This window comes from Caloenas nicobarica, chromosome Z, assembly GCF_036013445.1.
Source record: "Caloenas nicobarica isolate bCalNic1 chromosome Z, bCalNic1.hap1, whole genome shotgun sequence".
In the NCBI taxonomy this organism is placed as follows: domain Eukaryota; kingdom Metazoa; phylum Chordata; class Aves; order Columbiformes; family Columbidae; genus Caloenas; species Caloenas nicobarica.
The window spans coordinates 16,275,272-16,294,276 of record NC_088284.1 but is presented as its reverse complement, the minus strand read 5'-3'; the positions used below and the strand labels follow the sequence as shown (position 1 = coordinate 16,294,276).

Genomic DNA, 19,005 nt, shown 5'->3' with positions numbered 1-19,005 from the left:
CTAGATTTAGAGTGGTGATGCAATGAGAAAGTGAATGTTTATTACTAATACCAGAGGGAAAGGAATATAAAGGTGTTGTCTTGTTTCTGTGCTCCACCGAAAGCTTGCTTTCAAGTAGATGCCTTTTATTTGATTTGCAGTATCTTAAGTGAAATTCTGAGAATGCAGGAATCAGTGTCCCAAAACAGCTTAGAAAACACTCAGGTGCAGTGGGATCAGTAATTTGGTGTAGCTGAGAAAGGCAAAGAAAAAATAATTCGAAATTTGATCACATTACTCTGACTACTTCCAACTGCTCTCCTACCTTGGGACAAAAAGTATCAGCCACTGCCCAATACAGCCTATCCACGTTTTTTCTCAAAAATACATGCATAGCAAAGACAACAGCCCTGCACTTCAAAACAGCAACGCATGCTTTGGCACATATGCAATGACTACAGCTCAGACACTGTACGATTGTTCCATTAGGCTACAAACACCGTACAATCTACTTGCAGCACTGTCAGCTGAAACAGTGGCTGAGCAGCTGATGCCGCAGAGGCATGAGTGGTCAGGGGCAGCTGGTTTTTAAAATGTCCTGGGCTCCAGCCAGTACATTCTGCCCAGCTCTGGTTGTACGTACACATCTGCAAAGTGGAAAAGTTGAGTGAATGGTCACAAGTAACTGGTCTTTAAACCAGGCTGTGTTTTCCAGGTCTGCATGAGCCCTGTTCCAGGCACACTGCCAAGTACTGATAGAACCTCCAGCTTCACCGAAGAACAGTCTCTGAAATTTCCCATCTCACCAGCTAAACGTTTCCCTTCCTAAACCACAGGTACGACGCTTTGTACAGCAACTTCTTTGTGTTGAAGTGTTCCCCTTCACCTCTAGTGATGTAACAGCACCATGTAGGTACTCACTGAAGCATTTTTTATATATACATTACTTACAGTGCAGCACAAAGTGTATTGTGAGAAGGTGAAACAAACCAAATAAAACTGTTGTTTGGTGTAATCACTATCCATTCATCCAACAAAAAGCAGATTTTATGTGAGCCACATATGCTTCCATCAAACAGCTGGAAAATTGATTTCTTCTTTCCAGAACAAAATGTGCAGAAGCATGATCCGCAAGTCATACTTCTCATCGACACTTTCTTTTTTTTTTCCTCAGTAGTGTGTGATATGGTATGTAGTTTAATCCTAGCATAAACTAGTATTCTGCTACTAAGGTATGAAATCGACATCATTTCTTTTATAAGTCTTCCTGATTACTGATAAAAGGTACTTGCAGACATAAAATTAATTTTTAAGAAAAATAGTACAAACATTCTTACACATTTTAATGTGACTGAGTGAAACCTGACACACATTTTAATTACCTGACCCACTGTGCCTTACTACTGATTCATAACCAGGATGCTCTACATGCATGCTCTACATGCATGCCTTTTCCTTGACAGAAATCTTTCCAGAAGTCACTTAGTATTTTTAATCACATTTTTCTTCCTTTTGCTGTTTTCTCTGTGTGTACATGGCCTCCCAACTTCGTGTTTATATCTTCTTCAGGAACACTAGCCTCAGCAGACCAGCAGAATTATCTCCACACAACAGCGCTTGAATTGTGTAACAATTCTAAACATAAAACATGACTAGATCATGCTGCACAAGTGTGCTTACCATTTAGAAGAAAGTACAAAACTTTCCTTTAGTCTGCTGCCACTGCCATGCTAGATCTATAAATTACAAAGAAACCCATCAGGGTGATGAAGAATTTCACTACTAAATGACACATGCATGCATGACGTATGTAATCTCCCAAAATAATCCTGACTGTACCTCAAAGCGCTGTTCTCTGTATTGTGCATTTGCAAACGTAGCTATATCACAGTGATATCTAGACAGATATCTAGATGAAATAGTTTTACCTTTCAAAGAAAACCCAGCAATAAATCCAGTACTAGAAAGAAGCTGTTGGAGTTACTATATGAAAAAAAATCAACAGACTTTGATAATGGCTAAAAAAAGAACAAGACACAGCAGTGATACAGAAATGTCAATTCATAAGCAGAAATTAGGACAATAAACAGTACCAAAGCAATGCTGTTTTCATCAACTTCATTTTACTTTCAATAGTGTTTTAGGATTCACTTAATACCTGGAGAATTTCATTCAGTAATGACAGAACATGTTTAGATTTTCACCCTCATAAGTTTACAGCACAAGAAAGTGGGCTGCAAGTGTTTAAGTTTTCTTTGTAACAGTTGAGTAGACTAATTCTCAGTACCCTAACATTATTTTGACAATGGACATTTTGCTTCCCCATTCAGCAGAATTACAGCATTTATATACACAATTATAAAAACCAAGCAAGACTTTTACATAGATCAGCTGCCCTGCACGTTACCCTGACAGTTAGAAGAAAAATCCCCATATTGGTCAATACTATGCAGAGCAAACATCCACGAAAAAAAGTCTTTGTTTATTCTATGACACGGTGTTAATACAATAAATATACAAAACTTCTGAACTACTCAGACATGCAACAGAAGGACAGAAGTGCATTTGTACAGAACCATGACATTCACCAGGATGGCAGAGCCTTGTTAGTAATTTACAAAATATACAAACATCCCTCAGATAAATAAAACCAACTCCTAAATTACAGATCAATGACTACTGACATTCCAGTGTTTAAACTTCATACTTTGTAGTCAATTTGCCACAATACTACAAAATGACAACTTAAATGGGCACTATACTCCAATCAATTAATAAGAGCCTGAAAAATCTAGGTTTTGTTAGGTACGAAATATTTTAACAAATATCAGCCTTCTCTTGTCAAAGCTAAAAATCAAACTTCTCCTTTTTGAGCTGCAAAGCATCAGAAATTTCTGGTTTAAACAATTCATGTGTAACTGAACCTTCAATTTCACTTAGGAGGTTAAAACAGTGCATTCAACCCATGACATTACAAATCAATGCTCCCTATGGAGAGGACATTAAATATGTTTTCTCAAAGAGCCTTTCAACGATTTTTTGGAAAAATAAAAATCTACCTGCCAAACTCAGGTATGTTCCTGATTTTTTTTTCCATAATATATTTTGGTAATGTATGTTATTATGCAGTCTTTCAACTTCAGTTAAATTCCAAGGATGATGTCCCTGGGATTTGTATCCAAGAGATATCAAGATAATAGCTCAAATTTAGATTTAAAAATAATCCATAGTAGAGTTCCTAGAGACAATCCTCAAATTAAGTCTAGAAGATTATGAAAAGAACAATCATAGAACCATAGAATCATTTGGGTTGGAAAAGACCTTTAAGATCATTGAGTCCAACCATTAACAATCTTGATATACAGCTGCTAGAGGGATTATGTCTGATCTCAACAGAAAATAGTGGCTTTTGTCTGGAAAGCTTTTAATAGCATTCCACACAAATTTAAGTTCAATGCTAGCGTGTCCACTAGTATGAAATTTTAGAGCCCCTATTACACAGAATGTTTAAATTGCTTTTAACTTCATGATGCTGAGAACATTTAGAAACAAGTATATTCATTAGTATGAACTTCAGCACAGGTGAAACTACTGCATTTATCCACATTGAAGTTGGAATTAAAGAAATTAGTAAAAGAAAGGAGACTAATAGGGACTTCATGCTAACACTACAATACTGAACCAGGGATTAAGCTGGACATTTTATTTTTTGTAATGCTTTTCTGTTATTATGAATACAGTGTAGTGAAAAAGAATCTGTGAACGTGGGTCCACATTCAGGGCACGGAGGGGCCTCAGAATTTTATGCAGCCTTACTAAAGGTGGTTCACCTTAAGAGCTGAATTCATTTCAGCTGCAGCATGTACTTACATAGGCTGTGGGTTGTCATCCTTCCTGTTTTCATTTTCTAAAACACAGTTTGAAAAAACATCCATAGTATTGTTCATAAGACTCATGAGGCAACCCAAGAATATAAATAGTCTTCAAAGGAGAGAAATATGACATTACACTAAGACTTGATTATATTGTAGAATATTATGATGGTAGGTACCGTTATGGATTGTTCAGTTCCACAGCAGTGATTTAATCTCTTAGGCCTCCAGTTCAATGAGTTAAAATTTGATTTTGTTAAAGATGAAGATTTCTTACTTCTCCAACTCAAGATAGTTTAAAAGCTTTTTTTCCCCCAGCTTAAATCATATCACAGAGATGGCTGAGTTAATGTTAAAATTAATTCAAGTATCTGTTAAATGCCATTGCCTAAAAAGCTTGGGTTTAGACAATATTCCTGTTAGAAAATTAAATACTGTATGTGTAGGTTTTTGGACAAGCAGAAAGCAGAGTGACTGACTAGGCTAGAGATTTAGTACCACTGTTAAACACAAATCTACATTAAAAAAAAAAACTAAAAAAATTCCAAATACAACAAAAATACCACTGCACATAGAAGAGGGAAGGACGGCAAGAAACTAGTGTTCTACAAGTCAGTATCAGTTTCTATTCCAGCAAAATTATTACCCCAGTACATGAATACTGAAATTAAACCCAGCAAATATATAATCATTTAGCTTTGTGATTGAAACCATCATTTAACTTCCTTAAAGTGTACACTGCATTACACATTCCATTACAGAGAATGTTTATGCACCATAGCCATTTCTCATAGGTAGAGAATACTCCATGAAAATAGATACAAACAAACGCTACCATTATAAAGTGGCACAGGTAAAATCTGGAGCAAAACACTATATAAACAAGATCAAGTTAACTCAACAGTACTCATGCAAACTTACAGGTTTATATCAAAAACTTATCCTAGAAAAAGAACGCAAGAAAAGAATTTATAGTATCTACTTGTATTTGTCCTCCAGCAGCTGCTGAAATGGTAAAAGTAGTAGCCAAACTTAACTTGCTACATCTCTCAGCCTACTCCACTTCTTGTAGTAGAAATAGGGGAAAGAGTTCTTACAAAGAAAAATAATTGATCCAACCCCAAAAATAACCCTAGAGTGAACCACTAAAATACCTTCAAAATTCTTAATACATTTATTTGATCATTATATACCATAATTCATTCTCATGCCAATTGTTGAAATTATTTATCCTCCACAAAATAGGGAAGGCTTTATATTCCAGAATGCAACATCTTAAAGGAGGGAAAAGAATGGTTATCTTTTTAAAATAAACAAATTTATAATAAAATAAACCAAACATTTCCCCTTTTACCCATGCACAGCTGCAGAAGAGACAAACATGCTGTGTGAATTTTGACCTAGGCTTTTAGGGAATATTATAAGTAGCTGGAAAATAAGGTACACTCGAAGAGAACCATGATGACTTTTTATGTTTCCCTACATCCGGTTTCCCTTGAACGCGTTTTGAGCTGCACTGGTTGCTGCTGTTGATGCGGCGTTGGCTGCAGCAGTTTGTACAGTTTTGTTGGACATCACTCCCGTTGCAAACTCCTGCTGCGCTTTCTCAAAACTGGCACCAGTCGTACGGTAGAGACCATGCACCTAGGGAGATGGAAAAGCAGTGAAAAAATGGTGCTGACCCTTCCATTTCTTGGTAGGCTAATAGCAAAGTCTCAAACGCGAAGCAGAGCTGTGTGGTGGAGAAATTTGGTTTCCTTATGTATTTGGGAGGATCCAGAAATGAGTAAAATGGACTTTTTTTCCTACAAATCCTACAACTTTTGGTTGCCCTGCTGCACGCACGGTTTGACTGTAGAAATACCTGTAGCTTTCTGCAAATTTAGACAGGTCTCACAGGTCTTTATGAAAATGCGTGTGATATCAACCATCTGAAATAGCATATATAAATACACAAACAGGCTGCATCCTTAGCATAACGCAGGGCACATAGCTTGCAAAAATGTCTTCTATGTCAATTTGTTAACTTGTCACACTCCTTAGAAGAGTTGGTAAGTGTATATGTTAAAAAAAACCCAGCAGGTGACAAAACAAAAAAGTAGTTCTGAATCTATTGTGTCAATAACATTTTGGTGAACTTTTTTCTGCTTACTTTTTAGAAACATTTTAATTTCTCTGATTGATACAGTTACAAGAACAAGCTAAGGTATGACTGAATATGTACAAAATATCCTAATAATGCAGATACATATCTACTAAAGTAATGGGTTGACCAATACCTCTGCATAACAAGCACAGGTATTAAACGACATGATTTACAAACACTCTTAAAAAATATGGCATATAATTTCTAGTACAATAAAAAGACAGATCTTGAGTAACTTCCAATTACCTGAGTATTAAAACTAAAATACTATTTCTGACTCATATTCAATCAAGTCACAATAAAATTGTCAAATAATATCGCAAAGACATTTTCATTTAAGTGTAGCAAGAAAATTAGTTTTGTAACTTTTTTCTTTGTTATAAATGTAACTACTTCTCATTCCTAAAGATATACCAGGTCACATCTGAGTATGCAGGTTTTTGAAAAGCATCCAGATGCATACAGCAGGAAGAATGTAAAAAAATTCTCTGCCATAATTTTTTCTTGCTTGTTTCTTTCTACTGTACCTGAGTATTTATGCAGAAAACAAATAAGGAGAAGGAAAATCTCCAGGCAACACTTAGAATTTCTAGCTTACTGTAAACAGGCCAGAAGACTTTGGGAATGTGAAAAATCTTTGAGCATGACTGTAACTGAGGCTGAATTATTAGAATTGCCAGCACAACACCAGTTACAGAATTCTCAGTTACATGTTATCTAAAACACATCAAAAACTTACTAGCACACTAGTATCTAAACTTAGGTCTTCTGGATGGAAATTCACAAAAAGGAGCCAAGGGAAAAACGTATCCTTCTTTGAGCTTTCATGCTATGCAATCACTAATTGACAACAAAATGTTAAAATAATAGAAGCAGAGAAATAAAAATCCTTTTCTGAGATGCCAGGCATCTCCCACTTCTACTGATTTCAACAGAAATTATTTTCGTAAAAGCTGAAATTTAGAATAATTTGAATCACACTTTGTTCAGCCTGATGAATCACCACAGATTTGAAAATTACAACCTGGCATCTACAGACACGATCACAGTGTTCAGTGCATTCACCGACCCTCTCATTGTGGGCTTACCTCCCCATTTATCCTATTCAGAACTATCCTTCCCCATTTTAGTTTGCAGAAAATAAGTGCATTGTACAAACAGCATTTTGTAACTCCAGAACAGTATAAGCAAAAAAAGTACAGTTGTTAATAGGTAAGGCACAACCCCAAGAATATAATTTAATCTCCATTACTTGCTGAGAGAGTACCTCTCTCAAGCAGGAAAGCAAAATCCAGATCAAACACAGGAAACAGAAGAGGGGATAAATATGCAACTTACCTTTTTAAACATAACTAATGAGATAACAGCAGATGCTGTGAAAAGTGCAGCTATGATTATCATCATAATGCCAACAGGAATACTCTTGTTAAGACCAGTAAGAGATGAAATCCACCCACTGAAGGAAAAAGAAAGAACAAACTTTACTAGGACAGCAAATGAACCATTCAACCGCAGGTATTTAGGGGGAGCTTTATATCCTCCTGGTTCTGATCAACTTTCAATATCTTTGAAGGAAAAGTAATGGGAATTTTACGTAAGCATATTTCGGTTCTATAATAAGCTTTTAGAGCTTAGTTTTCATTTTCCCCAATGCATGCAGTAAAACTATACAAAAAAATACCATAAAGATGATTATCTTTAGGTAGAATTGTGAAGAAAATACAGAGTTGCTCATCAACATTTAGGGGGTTTTTTTTGGTCAAACTATCGTTTCAGACTGATACAAAACTACATGATTTTGTGGAAGAGAAAATGTCCCTAAAAAGATAGCTTCCAGCTTCTTTAAACCGAAAACACAAACATAATACACACATAGAGCTTCTGTGTAGGAAGACTCAGGTAACTGTATCCACGCAGTGATGCTTTAGCAATTGAGGTAAATAGAATTTTTTGAAGCAGATAGAATCAGATTAACTAACAGAAAACACTGCTATCTCAGTAGCTACTTCAAACATTTCCCCATTCTTCAAAATTGAAACACCAACAGAAAAATACAGTATCAAACCTGAACTCAGAAAAAGCAGGATGCCTTAAGAAAAATAAAACATGAGGATGGAAAAGATTCTTCCAGAGAAAAAAAAAAGGTAAAAAATTTCTGTAAACCCAAACAAGCTTAAAGCTTTCCTCTGCTTCTTTCAAATTGCTTTGATATTCCCTATGTCCAACAGACTCTACCACAAAACTCCAAAATCCAAACTGTAATTAGCATTTTCTGATCATCTGGCTACTTTTCATACCCCTTCTTCAAGTATCCTTAAAAGCACACTCCACATACTTGGAGAGTTAGATCCCGAAAATACTTTTTGTTTTGCTAATGTTAATCAATTTATCTATGAAAAAGCAAAATATCAGATTCAGAAGCAAAACCAATAAAACAGGATCTTTCCTTACACTACAGTTCTAAAGCAATGCTCTTTTGTCTGCCTTACATATGCTGGAAGGTTAGCAGCAAAAAGCACAGATACAGAGAAGTGCCATTACCCAGCTACAGTGCTGCCAGTCATGGCTCTCCATGCTACCAGCTGGCTGCTATGAACATGCTTTGAGTTAATTCAATCTTGTTGGTTTTTTTTTCTCCAAGGACAGTGACTGATTCCCAATAGCTTTGCCTTGTAAAATCTGAATATTAGACCTTGAAGACTCCAATGAATGACAATATACATAAAATCTTCATGTAAAAGCTTATACACTTAAAAGCATCAAAAAGAAAAATCAACTATTACAGAATAAGGAGCTGACTCAGACAAATAAGCTTTTCAAATATAAAATATATACCGCTATATTCACCCAAATACACTATTGACTTCTTTAAATTTTAGCCATAAATGTCCTTAAGAAGTAGTAACTATATTAATATAATTAGAAATAACTAATGATGCAAAATAACATGTAAACATTATATTATTTCTAATTTTCATTTTCTCTAAGTTTGCTAATGTCTTTTTCTTAAATATAGAGCAAATAACATCTCTACAAAACACCAAAATACAGAAGGTAATATATAAAAGAATAGTTCAAAGTGGTTTACATTGAAGGATAAAACTTTCACCAGCCTAATAACACAAGTACCTCACACTCTTGGGATATGTTTCACCCACTTCTAGTTAAGAGTACTCAAAAAATGCTTTTTTGAGTGCTAAATGTAACAATTCCAGTGAACATGAGTTTGTTTGAAAAAATAGACTATGTTGCAGGTGGTATATCAACTCTTAAGTGTTTGTCTTGCAAAAAGTACAATGCAACAGCAAACGGAATACTCACCAGTTTCCCCATCTTTGAAATCCTGCAGCTTGAAGTACATGTACAGCAAACTGACAGATATATACAAAGAAGAACACAAAGAACCTGAATGAACTGTCGCTCCTGAAAGAGAGAGGGGGGGAAAGATTAAAGCAGCCAGGAAATTAATGACTTTTTGCAAATACTGCAGTACCAATCTAAAAATATTTTCTGCATTAAATAGAGGAAAAGTGCTTTCATTTATTGACAGTGACTTGAAGTATCAGTAATTCCGTGGTTTTGTAGAGTGTTTATTTACAAGATCTGCTTCTTCTTTAATATAATATTTTTGCCACCTTCACCTCTAACAGATGAGAACACCAGCAAGTTCCTATTCCTTAGTGCTCTATTCAGCACACAGCAGGGCCTCTTAGACTAAATACAGAAGTTTTGTTACTAAGAATGAAGAACAGAATTCTGCTCCACTTTCAGACTGAAGTGCTGGCAGGATGGGAAGAAAATACTTTACTTGTAAAAGGAAATAAAATCTAATATGGAATTACCGAAGCATGGTGCAGACCAGAATACTGAAGCAGTTGTTGCTTAAAAGCAAAATATACAAAATAGGTTTGCTGTTTAAATTACTAAAAATGCCAGCCTGACAAAGACTGAAAGTGGTAAAAAACCAAAGGTATAGATGTACAACAGGCAAAATCTCTAACACCTAAACTTATTGCTATCAAAACTAATGATCACCAATGTGCTCGCTACCAAAATTCTAAAGAAAGTAGAAATCACAATAGCTCTTCCTGCAGAAGGGAGTCTGTTCATTTCTATTTATTCAACTATTCAGTTCAAATAACTATTTCATTTCCAGCTGAGCAACTGATCAAAAGCAGTTGAATATGCAACTAGTAGTCTTCCTTTTCCAAACAATCAATTTTCAATAAGAAAAGCTATGGATTTACTAGAGAGCAAATGCAAGTTATTCTATATGATTCCTCAAAGATGTGTGGGTATAGCAATATCCTTGGTTAGCAAAAAGAAACATCTCCTTTAGTCTAAAAGTTATGCTTAATTGCAATTTTTGGCTATCAATCTTTCTCTACAAGGATTAGTGCATTTTAATGGAGAATGACCTGAATCACTTCAATGTAAAAAAAAAAAAAATCATCTCAATAAATACTGTAAGAATACAGGATTTAGAATGTCTACATGCTGATTTTCAGAAAAAAAAAATCATTTTTGCATGCAAACCAACCATTCTATTCTTAAACAGAAAGCTACCACACCTCATGCTTGTGAAGTCTGCAAACATTGATAAAAGCTAGGAAAAATAGTAGAGTTTCTTTACTATACACCTGGTCTACTCATTCTTAAGAATCTCAGTTACTCCAATTACAGACACTGTAGGTCACTTAACAATATAAGATTTTTAAGTGTAGAATTTTACGAAGTTCATTCAGGAAGCCAAAAATCTAAGACACTCTTAACTATTATCCTACTTAAATTCTTGGTGTGAAGGGGTAGAGATTTCATGAGAATTTTCCTTAAAACTGTTATCAGCCCAATACAAAGTTAAGTATTTCCTACAAATATTTTGGCAATGGTAGACGCTATAAATACTTCAAAGGATATTCCATGATATTTCTAACTATTGCCATCTATGTTTCAAATACAACAACTGAATTAATGGCAAACATATAACTTGTTTCTAATGAAAGCATACTAAAGGATTATCGTAACGATAATCAAGCAAATTCTGAAATCTTAACGCATTTCAACAAGTTTTTAAATATCCTAAGTCAAGCTGAAGTTGTTACCTGAAGGCTCCATAAAGTGGTCTGTACCAGCAGACAAAAGAACAAGGGGTAAAAAGCAAGAACCAGAGAATACTCAATCCAAAATCAACCCCTCGCGTAGCATCAACGTAAAACCAGGCCAAACATCCAAAGATATTAAGAAACAGTGTCACTGTATGGACTGTAGAAGCAAAAGCAGAATAGTCTTAATTAAGTTATGTAGATACAATAAATTATTACAACTGTTAAAGTAAAACCCAAACTGAGCATTTTTAAACAAAGCACCAGCATGCTGACAATAATCAATACTCTCAGCAATAAGCTGATTTTTATACAGTTTTCTAACTTACAGGTAAACCCTGTATTCACAAATAAAAGTACTGAACATGAAAATTCAAGTACTTTCAGGTATATGGTGAAGGAAAAATATCTTATCATAAAAAATAAGTCATTGTCAAACTTAAAATGATGAAAAAGAAGGTTTCTACAGCTGCAATAATTGATACTTTTTCTACAGCAATAACTGGATAGTGATATGTAACATACTACTAAATATTTTTTGAGAGAAAGCGTATAAACTATATTAAATGAATCATCAATTTAACATAAATTTAATTTGAAAATAAGTTTCCAAAAAAATCTTTCATTAAAAGCACTTTGTCTTCCATGTAATCAAGTAAATATTTTTATCCACTTAGTAAAAATGTTTCTCAGTAAAAAACAAGACTCCAAGAAGCTCGCCTAGATCCTTTAGTACATACTGCATATTCAAATATTTCTTGTAACATTGGTCTTTAACAGTGTTTCATTCTCAGTACAATACTAGCATTTTCTCATCAACAGGCCTTGTTACAGGTTAACTTTTGAATTTCTACTAAAGAAAATGCATTGGCATTACTACTTAACAGTTTATCTCAAATATATGTAGTTCTTAGAACAGGAAAAAACATGGCAGTATTACAAAACATTACAACTACTACCTTCATGCTATCTGGCACAGAAGTTAATTCTGCCAGACTTAAAATACGAACATGAATCTTGTCTTTGTTCAGCAATAACCAGTGACTCAGGAGTGATTTTGCTATCTCAGAGGACAGTTTCTGTCCTTGTGGACCAGGACAAAGTATTTCTAATTGAGAGTGTACAAGCTGCTCCTTCCTTGCAGCAATGATTTTTTTATGTAAGTTCAGAGAAACATTTTAGTAATTCTACTGGAAGGTAAGGTTAACAGAACTGGTAAGATAATAAAGATTCTGAAAAAAAGACTCCTCAAACTCTTCGCTGCTTTCTTAACTTAAATAAGCCCCAAATCGACTTTGTGGGAAAAAAAAATCTTAAAGCATAATGCCCACATCATTGCATGAAAGGCTGACAAAACCCAAAACATGTCCCTCAGACAAATCATATTTCACTCTAAGAGTCACCAGAAACAGAAAACTTTGTACTTTTAAATAAAAATCTTAGCACTGTTCCATGGGGTCATCAAAGCAACTCATTTATGAATTTGTGTGTATATACCTCATAAAGCACAACAAGAGATACAAATTCATGCCTTCCTTTGAAAAATATAAGAAAGCTTACTAAGGGCTATTCTTTCTTTTTCTAGTCAATATCGGAAAACAGATCCCCTAGATTACTAGAAACATCCACATTCTGGTTTAGTTTGAACTTTCTGAAAATACTACTTTTTGTAATTGCAATTACAATAACAGGATGAGTTCTAAAAATACCATCAGTGCACAAGAGGGTTGAAACATCACACCCACTACTGATAGTTATTGGCACAACAAAACCAGCAACATAGGGGTCCACTTCACCACTGTAATGGAGAACCTCACCTGTAAATACCGACTAACAGCAAGCTATGGATGAAGACAGGGGACTTCGCTGACAGTTCTCTCTTTGCTCCATTCATCTTTCTCTCTGCCTGCTGCAATCTGCAAAGAGGTGTTTGTTGTTCGAGCCAGCACCTTCACTAGCTGACCTAGATAAGCTTTGCTGCTGTATGGACAAGTGCTTTTACGTTCAGGGTAACAGTTTAAAGTACTTTCCACCTACTTGCCTCTTCAGATTAAATGATGATACAAGTTATGAGAAGATAATGACCACCTGGGGGCTGAAATGACCTAAGGCTTTGGCAGAAGTCTGCAAGATGCAATGTCTATATGACAATAACTTCACAGCTATACTAATAAAGTACTCAGTGTGAAGTGATCTAAGAAAACTTTCTTCTAGTTTAACTGCAGAAGCAGCTGAGGTCAAAAAAAAAAGGCATTCATGACAGCATAAGAGTGAGCAATGGGAAATTACACTAGTTTAACAAATATTCAGACTCAACTTCATTTTTATTAATGTGAAGTTCCTTGTACAGAAGAATCCTACTTAAATATACGTTCCCTGACTTAATTAGCTACACTTTATCATCCATTAATGTTTGACAGTGAATCGCAGATAAAGACCAGGAGTTGCACCCAACCTATTTGGCACCTACATCATTGAGATCATTATTTTACAGTCCCATTTGGGACTGGACAAAACCAGATTTTTTTCATTTCAGTTATGTTTTATTGATGGTATTCTCAGAAAACCAAAATCCTCAATAGGACACTTCACAAAAGAATGCGTTTCTTCCCAGGAACCAGCTGGACTGTCACCCTGTATTGGGCTGCCTCAAGGAGAATACGATGCCTACAAAACAGAGAGGTTTGAAGCCACAATGCAACAGACAGTGAGGACAAAGCTGGTGAAGTTTGATCACACACAACCTTGGAGCACAGAGTGGCTTCAAATGTAGTTTAGCCTTTCGTTCCTTGTCTTTTCTGCTCTTTTTGGAGAGGGGGTGGGTAAGATGTGCAAACATGTCTTACAAATAAAAGAAATAACTTCCACAAGAAAAATACATATATTCAAAAACAGATCAGCACCTAACATAAGCACCTGCTATCAAAAATGTGAAGTGTTTTTTTTCCTCTACACAGTATATGAGGACTTCAGCTAAAATTGTGGACACAGTCCACACTGTAAAATACTTGGTGCTACACACTAAAAAACCATGATATGGAGTGGACCAAGCAGTGAATCTGTAAGACAGCAACAATCAGACCTCCAGAAAACATAACCTACAAAGAAAGGCTGAACAAACTATGCTAATGGAGCCAAAAAAAGATTATTAATGGGGATAAGTGTGTTCCATAACAACAGTGGACAACAGGGAAGATCAATCACAGGAAAGGACAGTTAAATCGTATACTTGGAAACATCTTGTAATGATAAAAGACAGCAACACACTAGAACAGGCTTGGAAGGAGTTTATGAAGTTTCCATCCTTAGAAGTTCTCAGGAACAGGCAGATCATCAGACTGATATATGCACTATTGATCGTATCCTCAGACAGAAGGATGGGTGAGGTATTATTATTAGGGTATTATTTTTCTACCAGAATCTACAGTTTAAGTCATTGGTCTTTGAAAACCTTTAAAAGCCTTATTCACAGAAAATGGAAACATTCACAACCTATATAAAGTAACAAACCCAAATGCCACAAAAGCTGTCCATGAGATTAAGAAGCTCTTTGGTTTGTAACTTCAAATAAGAAATTTTCTTTGAAAATCAGTACTACTTATTTTGTACATGCTATGAGCCTGTGGGGAAAGTAGCTGGAAAACACAGGCTTCTGAGCCAAAATAATTTTGGCATTAGATACGGATCAAGAGACATGAGACATTTCACTAGTAACAGCACAGAAAGATCTTAAAAAGTAGTGCTCAGTGCTAAAGAGGCAGGAAAACTGTAATTCTATCTGCAAGCCACTAAAACAGCAACAGTCACAAAACCAAGATAGAATAGAAAAGCTCCACTGGCAGCTGAGAGAAACCATTCTAACTGATTGCTGTAATTCACAAAAACATGGGAACACTGAGTCAGTGACAAAAAACAGACGGTCTCCTCAGGGAGGGGAAAAAAAAAAGTGTGAAGACAAAACCACATCAAGGAATCAGAAAATGCTGAATTCTGATACAGAGAAAAAAGTGGATGAATCCACAGAATAGGGATACAGACTTGTTTTCTCATGAGATAAAGAGCATACAGATTCGAAACAGGTAAAAAAGTTTCCTCAGATACATAAAGACTAAGAATAATGATATAAAAATTGCTAGTAACCATGGAAACACACAGAAATCTGAAACAGAAAGGTTTGTTCCTAGGGCTGCTAAAAAGGAAGAGCAAAACTAACCTACTTTACAAAGTGCTGAGCACGCGGTACTGGATTTAGCCAAATGTGATTACATTCACAGAACCCCCAGGACTTACAAGACCTAGGGAGTTCTGGAAGAGGACATACCATGTAGGATAGAGTTGCAAGCAGAAGCAGGCTGGTTTGCTATGGTAATAAGTGACTCCACTGTGCAAGCACAGGCACTCTAACAAAAAATGAGCCAAACCACGTAGATACGAAACTGGGAAAGAGGAGTCACCAGGACTGATCCAAAGGCCAGCCCTAAGGCACACAGTTCTGTACTTCATCTTTTTCTCATCTTTTTTTAATTTATTTTTTAGCCTGAAATAGATTTTGTCTTTCTTTTCCTTTATTATGTCCTTTTCCTTCCTTCCTGAGTAACCCCAAAGTTGGACAGTACTAGAGCTAAAGAAGGAAAAGAACAAGAGGACTCAGGTAAAATCTCAGTCTACCTAGAAGAAAATCTGTCATGTTAGTATAAAAGCACAGCTCCTACGTATTTTGAAATATTATAACCTTGCTGCTTCTTTAATTTTTGCCATAAGAAGGAAAAACAGTATTAATATTCCAATTCTCACTTCCTAACTTGACCTTGTGTTAGAAGTATGCAGCGCTTTCAGAACTCAGTCCTGCAAATTGCAAGAATTAATAACTATCCTAAAATTTTGGAGTATTTGATCTTAAATTTCATATAAATCTTAAATGTCTGGCAGATTTATGGAGGTGACTAGTCACACATTCTACAGTGGATTTAGTTGTTCACTTGAAGATTAATGACCCAGCAATGAATACAGAAAGCTATGGATTATGACGAAGTGGAATTCACTTGATCCAACGCTGACTGCTCATTTTATGTGTTACAATTATGCGGTTCAATCACAGTAATAAGATTACCAGACTAACAGGTAAAATTACAGAGATTTGCTAACTAAATCTGAAGCCCTGGAAAAACTAAAGAAAAGTTCTGAAATTCACCTTCCCTTAGTATGCTATAAACATATTAACAGCACCTAAACCTTTGGAATTTCCTCAGTCTCAGAGAAATTGTTAGGCTCCCATCACACTAGACAAGGTAGAAGAATGACATGCCATGGCATTTGTACATTTGGTTCATCCAGCTTTTCTCCAGCCAAAACACAGGAACAGAATGAGGGCAAAATTAACCCCACAAAGATGGTGTAGAGTATTCTTGGTGTACAAAGGATAATTTTAACATGGACTGAATCTTCAGTTAATTTACGCTACTTTTTTAAACAGACTGAAATGATATTAAGTCAGATAATTTACTTTACACTATTTTTTTAAAATAGATGGTATGGCTGGAAAGCTGCCCAGCAAAAAAGAACCTGGGGGTGTTGGTTGACAGGCAGCTGAACATGAGACAGCAGCGTACCCAGGTGGCCAAAAAGGCCAACAGCATCCTGGCTTGTAGCAGGAATAGTGTGGCCAGCAGGACTGGGGAAGTGATCACCCCCTGTACTCAGCACTGGCGAGGCCAAACTTCGAATCCTGTGTTCAGTTTTGGGCTCCTCACTACAAGAAAGACATTGAGGTGCTGCAGAGAGTTCAGAGAAGGGCAACGAAGCTGGTGAGGGGTCTGGAGAACAAATCCTAAGAGGAGCATTTGAGGGAACTGGGGCTGTTTAGCCTGGAGAAAAGGAGGCTGAGAAGAGACCTTATCGCTGTCTACAACTACCTGAAAGGGGGTTGTGGTGAGGTGGGTCATGGTCTCTTCTCCCAAGCAGCAAGGGATAGGACAAGAGGAAATGGCCTCAAGTTGCACCAGGAGAGGTTCAGATTGGATATTAGGAAAATTTTTTTCCTGAAAAGGGCTGTCAGACATTGGAACAGGCTGCCCAGGGAACCAGTGGAGTCACCATCCCTGAAGGTGTTTAAAAGACATGTAGATGAGGGTCTCAGGGACATGGTTTAGTGGTGGACTTGGCAATGTTAGTTGGACTCAATGATCTTAAAGGTCCTTTCCAACCAAAATGATTTTATGATTCTAAAATGATATTAATTATCCACTATAGACTAAAAACCATATTAGACTATATAAAACTATGCATATTGAAGTAAATGGATATTTTCCTTCTTAAACTCAGTCTATTAACACTTGATTTTGAATTATATTTCTTAATACATAAGCTAATTTTAAAAACAGTAAAATTATTAATAAATTATCAAAGCTCATTTGACAACAACAGAGATACTTAAACCAGAAAACTGCAAAATACTAGAACCAAATTTCCTTTGGATAATCCTCCTCCTTTTCTTCTGTGGAAGTTTCTGTGAAATAATTCAATACTTGTAAAATTGAAACCAACAAAAAGATTTCACTTCCAACATTTGACTTCTACAGTTAAAACAATTTCTCATTACAGATGTTGTGAAAGCCAGAGTAGCTGGTATGTATTATCAAGTTTGAATAGGCACTTTGTTTTTTCTTTTTAGAAAATACTTACACATCCACAAATAGTACATGATCTTTACTGTCTTCTGGAATTCTACAGGAATGTCTACAGAAAAGTCCTGGTAGAAACAAGGACCTACTGGAAAATTCTCAGGAAGAGGTGGCCAGTTATTTTTTCTACCTGCAAAGCAGAAAGAAAAAAAGAGCTTTATAATGCAGTTTTAATCTCTGTTACTAGAAAGAGATATGCATTTGAGCTTGTTAAAATTGTTCTATGCATGAGTTTCACAAGCATATGGATAAACTTGGACTACCAAGACCCATGAGTTTTATCAGCCACCCTCACACAATAGTGAAAATAAACTTCAGAAACAAAATACAATGAAATGCAGACAGATCAAGGAAAGTGCAATATTTTATCCATGTGGAAGACTAAGCAGGCATCTGACAGTTCCTATAAAGTAATGAGAAAAGAGAATTCTTCACAAAACAAGCAGATATGGGCAGAAAGACAATTTCTCAGAATTCCTTGACTTTTAAATGCACATTTCCCTAAAGTCCTGCCATACACACATAGTTCATTAAACACAAAGACTGGGGACTGAAAAGCATTCTCCATTCTCAGAATCCTTGTATTTTTAACACCAGCCTACCTCTAACACTTTGAACTAGTTCCCAATATAGTTTACAGTCTAAGCTTCACCTCGAAGCCCATAAGCCTCAAGAAAAGCAGCTACTGAAATGGTCTAAGCTACTTTTTTTGTCACAAGAAGATGCCCTACAGCATCATTGTATTTTCATACAGTTGTGTGACACAGTGAGGACACCGCAAAGGACACAGTATCAAACACCTGGATTTCCTGTACGCTGATCTGCTCACAGGCTACAGTATACATTCTGCCCAACACAAGTCATACCAAGCATAGACTCAAAGATTCAACTGAGATAATAACTGCAACAAACTTTTACCGTAGCATTTAGAATTCTGGACGCAACAGAAACATTAATCACCATGTTCCAAAATTGGAGCTGAACTAGAGCCTAACCTAAAGGCACCTTTATTTGAAATTCTGACAAGGTTTTTCTAGCAATCTCTTAGAATGAATCATAGAATGGTTTGGGTTGGAAGGGACCTTCAAAGGTCATCTAGTTCAACCCCCCTGCAATGAGCAGGGACATCTTCAACTAGATCAGGTTGCTCAGAGCCCCATCCAGCCGGGCCTTGAATGTGCCCAGGGATGGGGCATCAACCACCTCTCTGGGCAACCTCTGCCAGT

The 19,005-nt window shown here is 36.0% G+C and overlaps 1 protein-coding gene across 1 annotated transcript in view; it reads right to left on the bottom strand.

Annotated features, from left to right (window-relative positions):
* Nucleotides 1-2,087: 2,087 nt before the first annotated feature.
* Nucleotides 2,088-19,005, bottom strand: part of SCAMP1 (secretory carrier membrane protein 1) — a 43,744-nt gene continuing 26,826 nt past the window's right edge. Inside the window, exons 5-9 of the mRNA XM_065657234.1 lie at nt 17,781-17,909; nt 11,100-11,259; nt 9,319-9,420; nt 7,336-7,453; nt 2,088-5,495 (exon numbers count right to left, since the gene is read on the bottom strand). Of these exons, the coding sequence (XP_065513306.1) occupies nt 5,331-5,495; nt 7,336-7,453; nt 9,319-9,420; nt 11,100-11,259; nt 17,781-17,909 (674 nt within the window). The 3' untranslated portion in view covers nt 2,088-5,330. The remainder of the gene's footprint in view (nt 5,496-7,335; nt 7,454-9,318; nt 9,421-11,099; nt 11,260-17,780; nt 17,910-19,005) is intronic.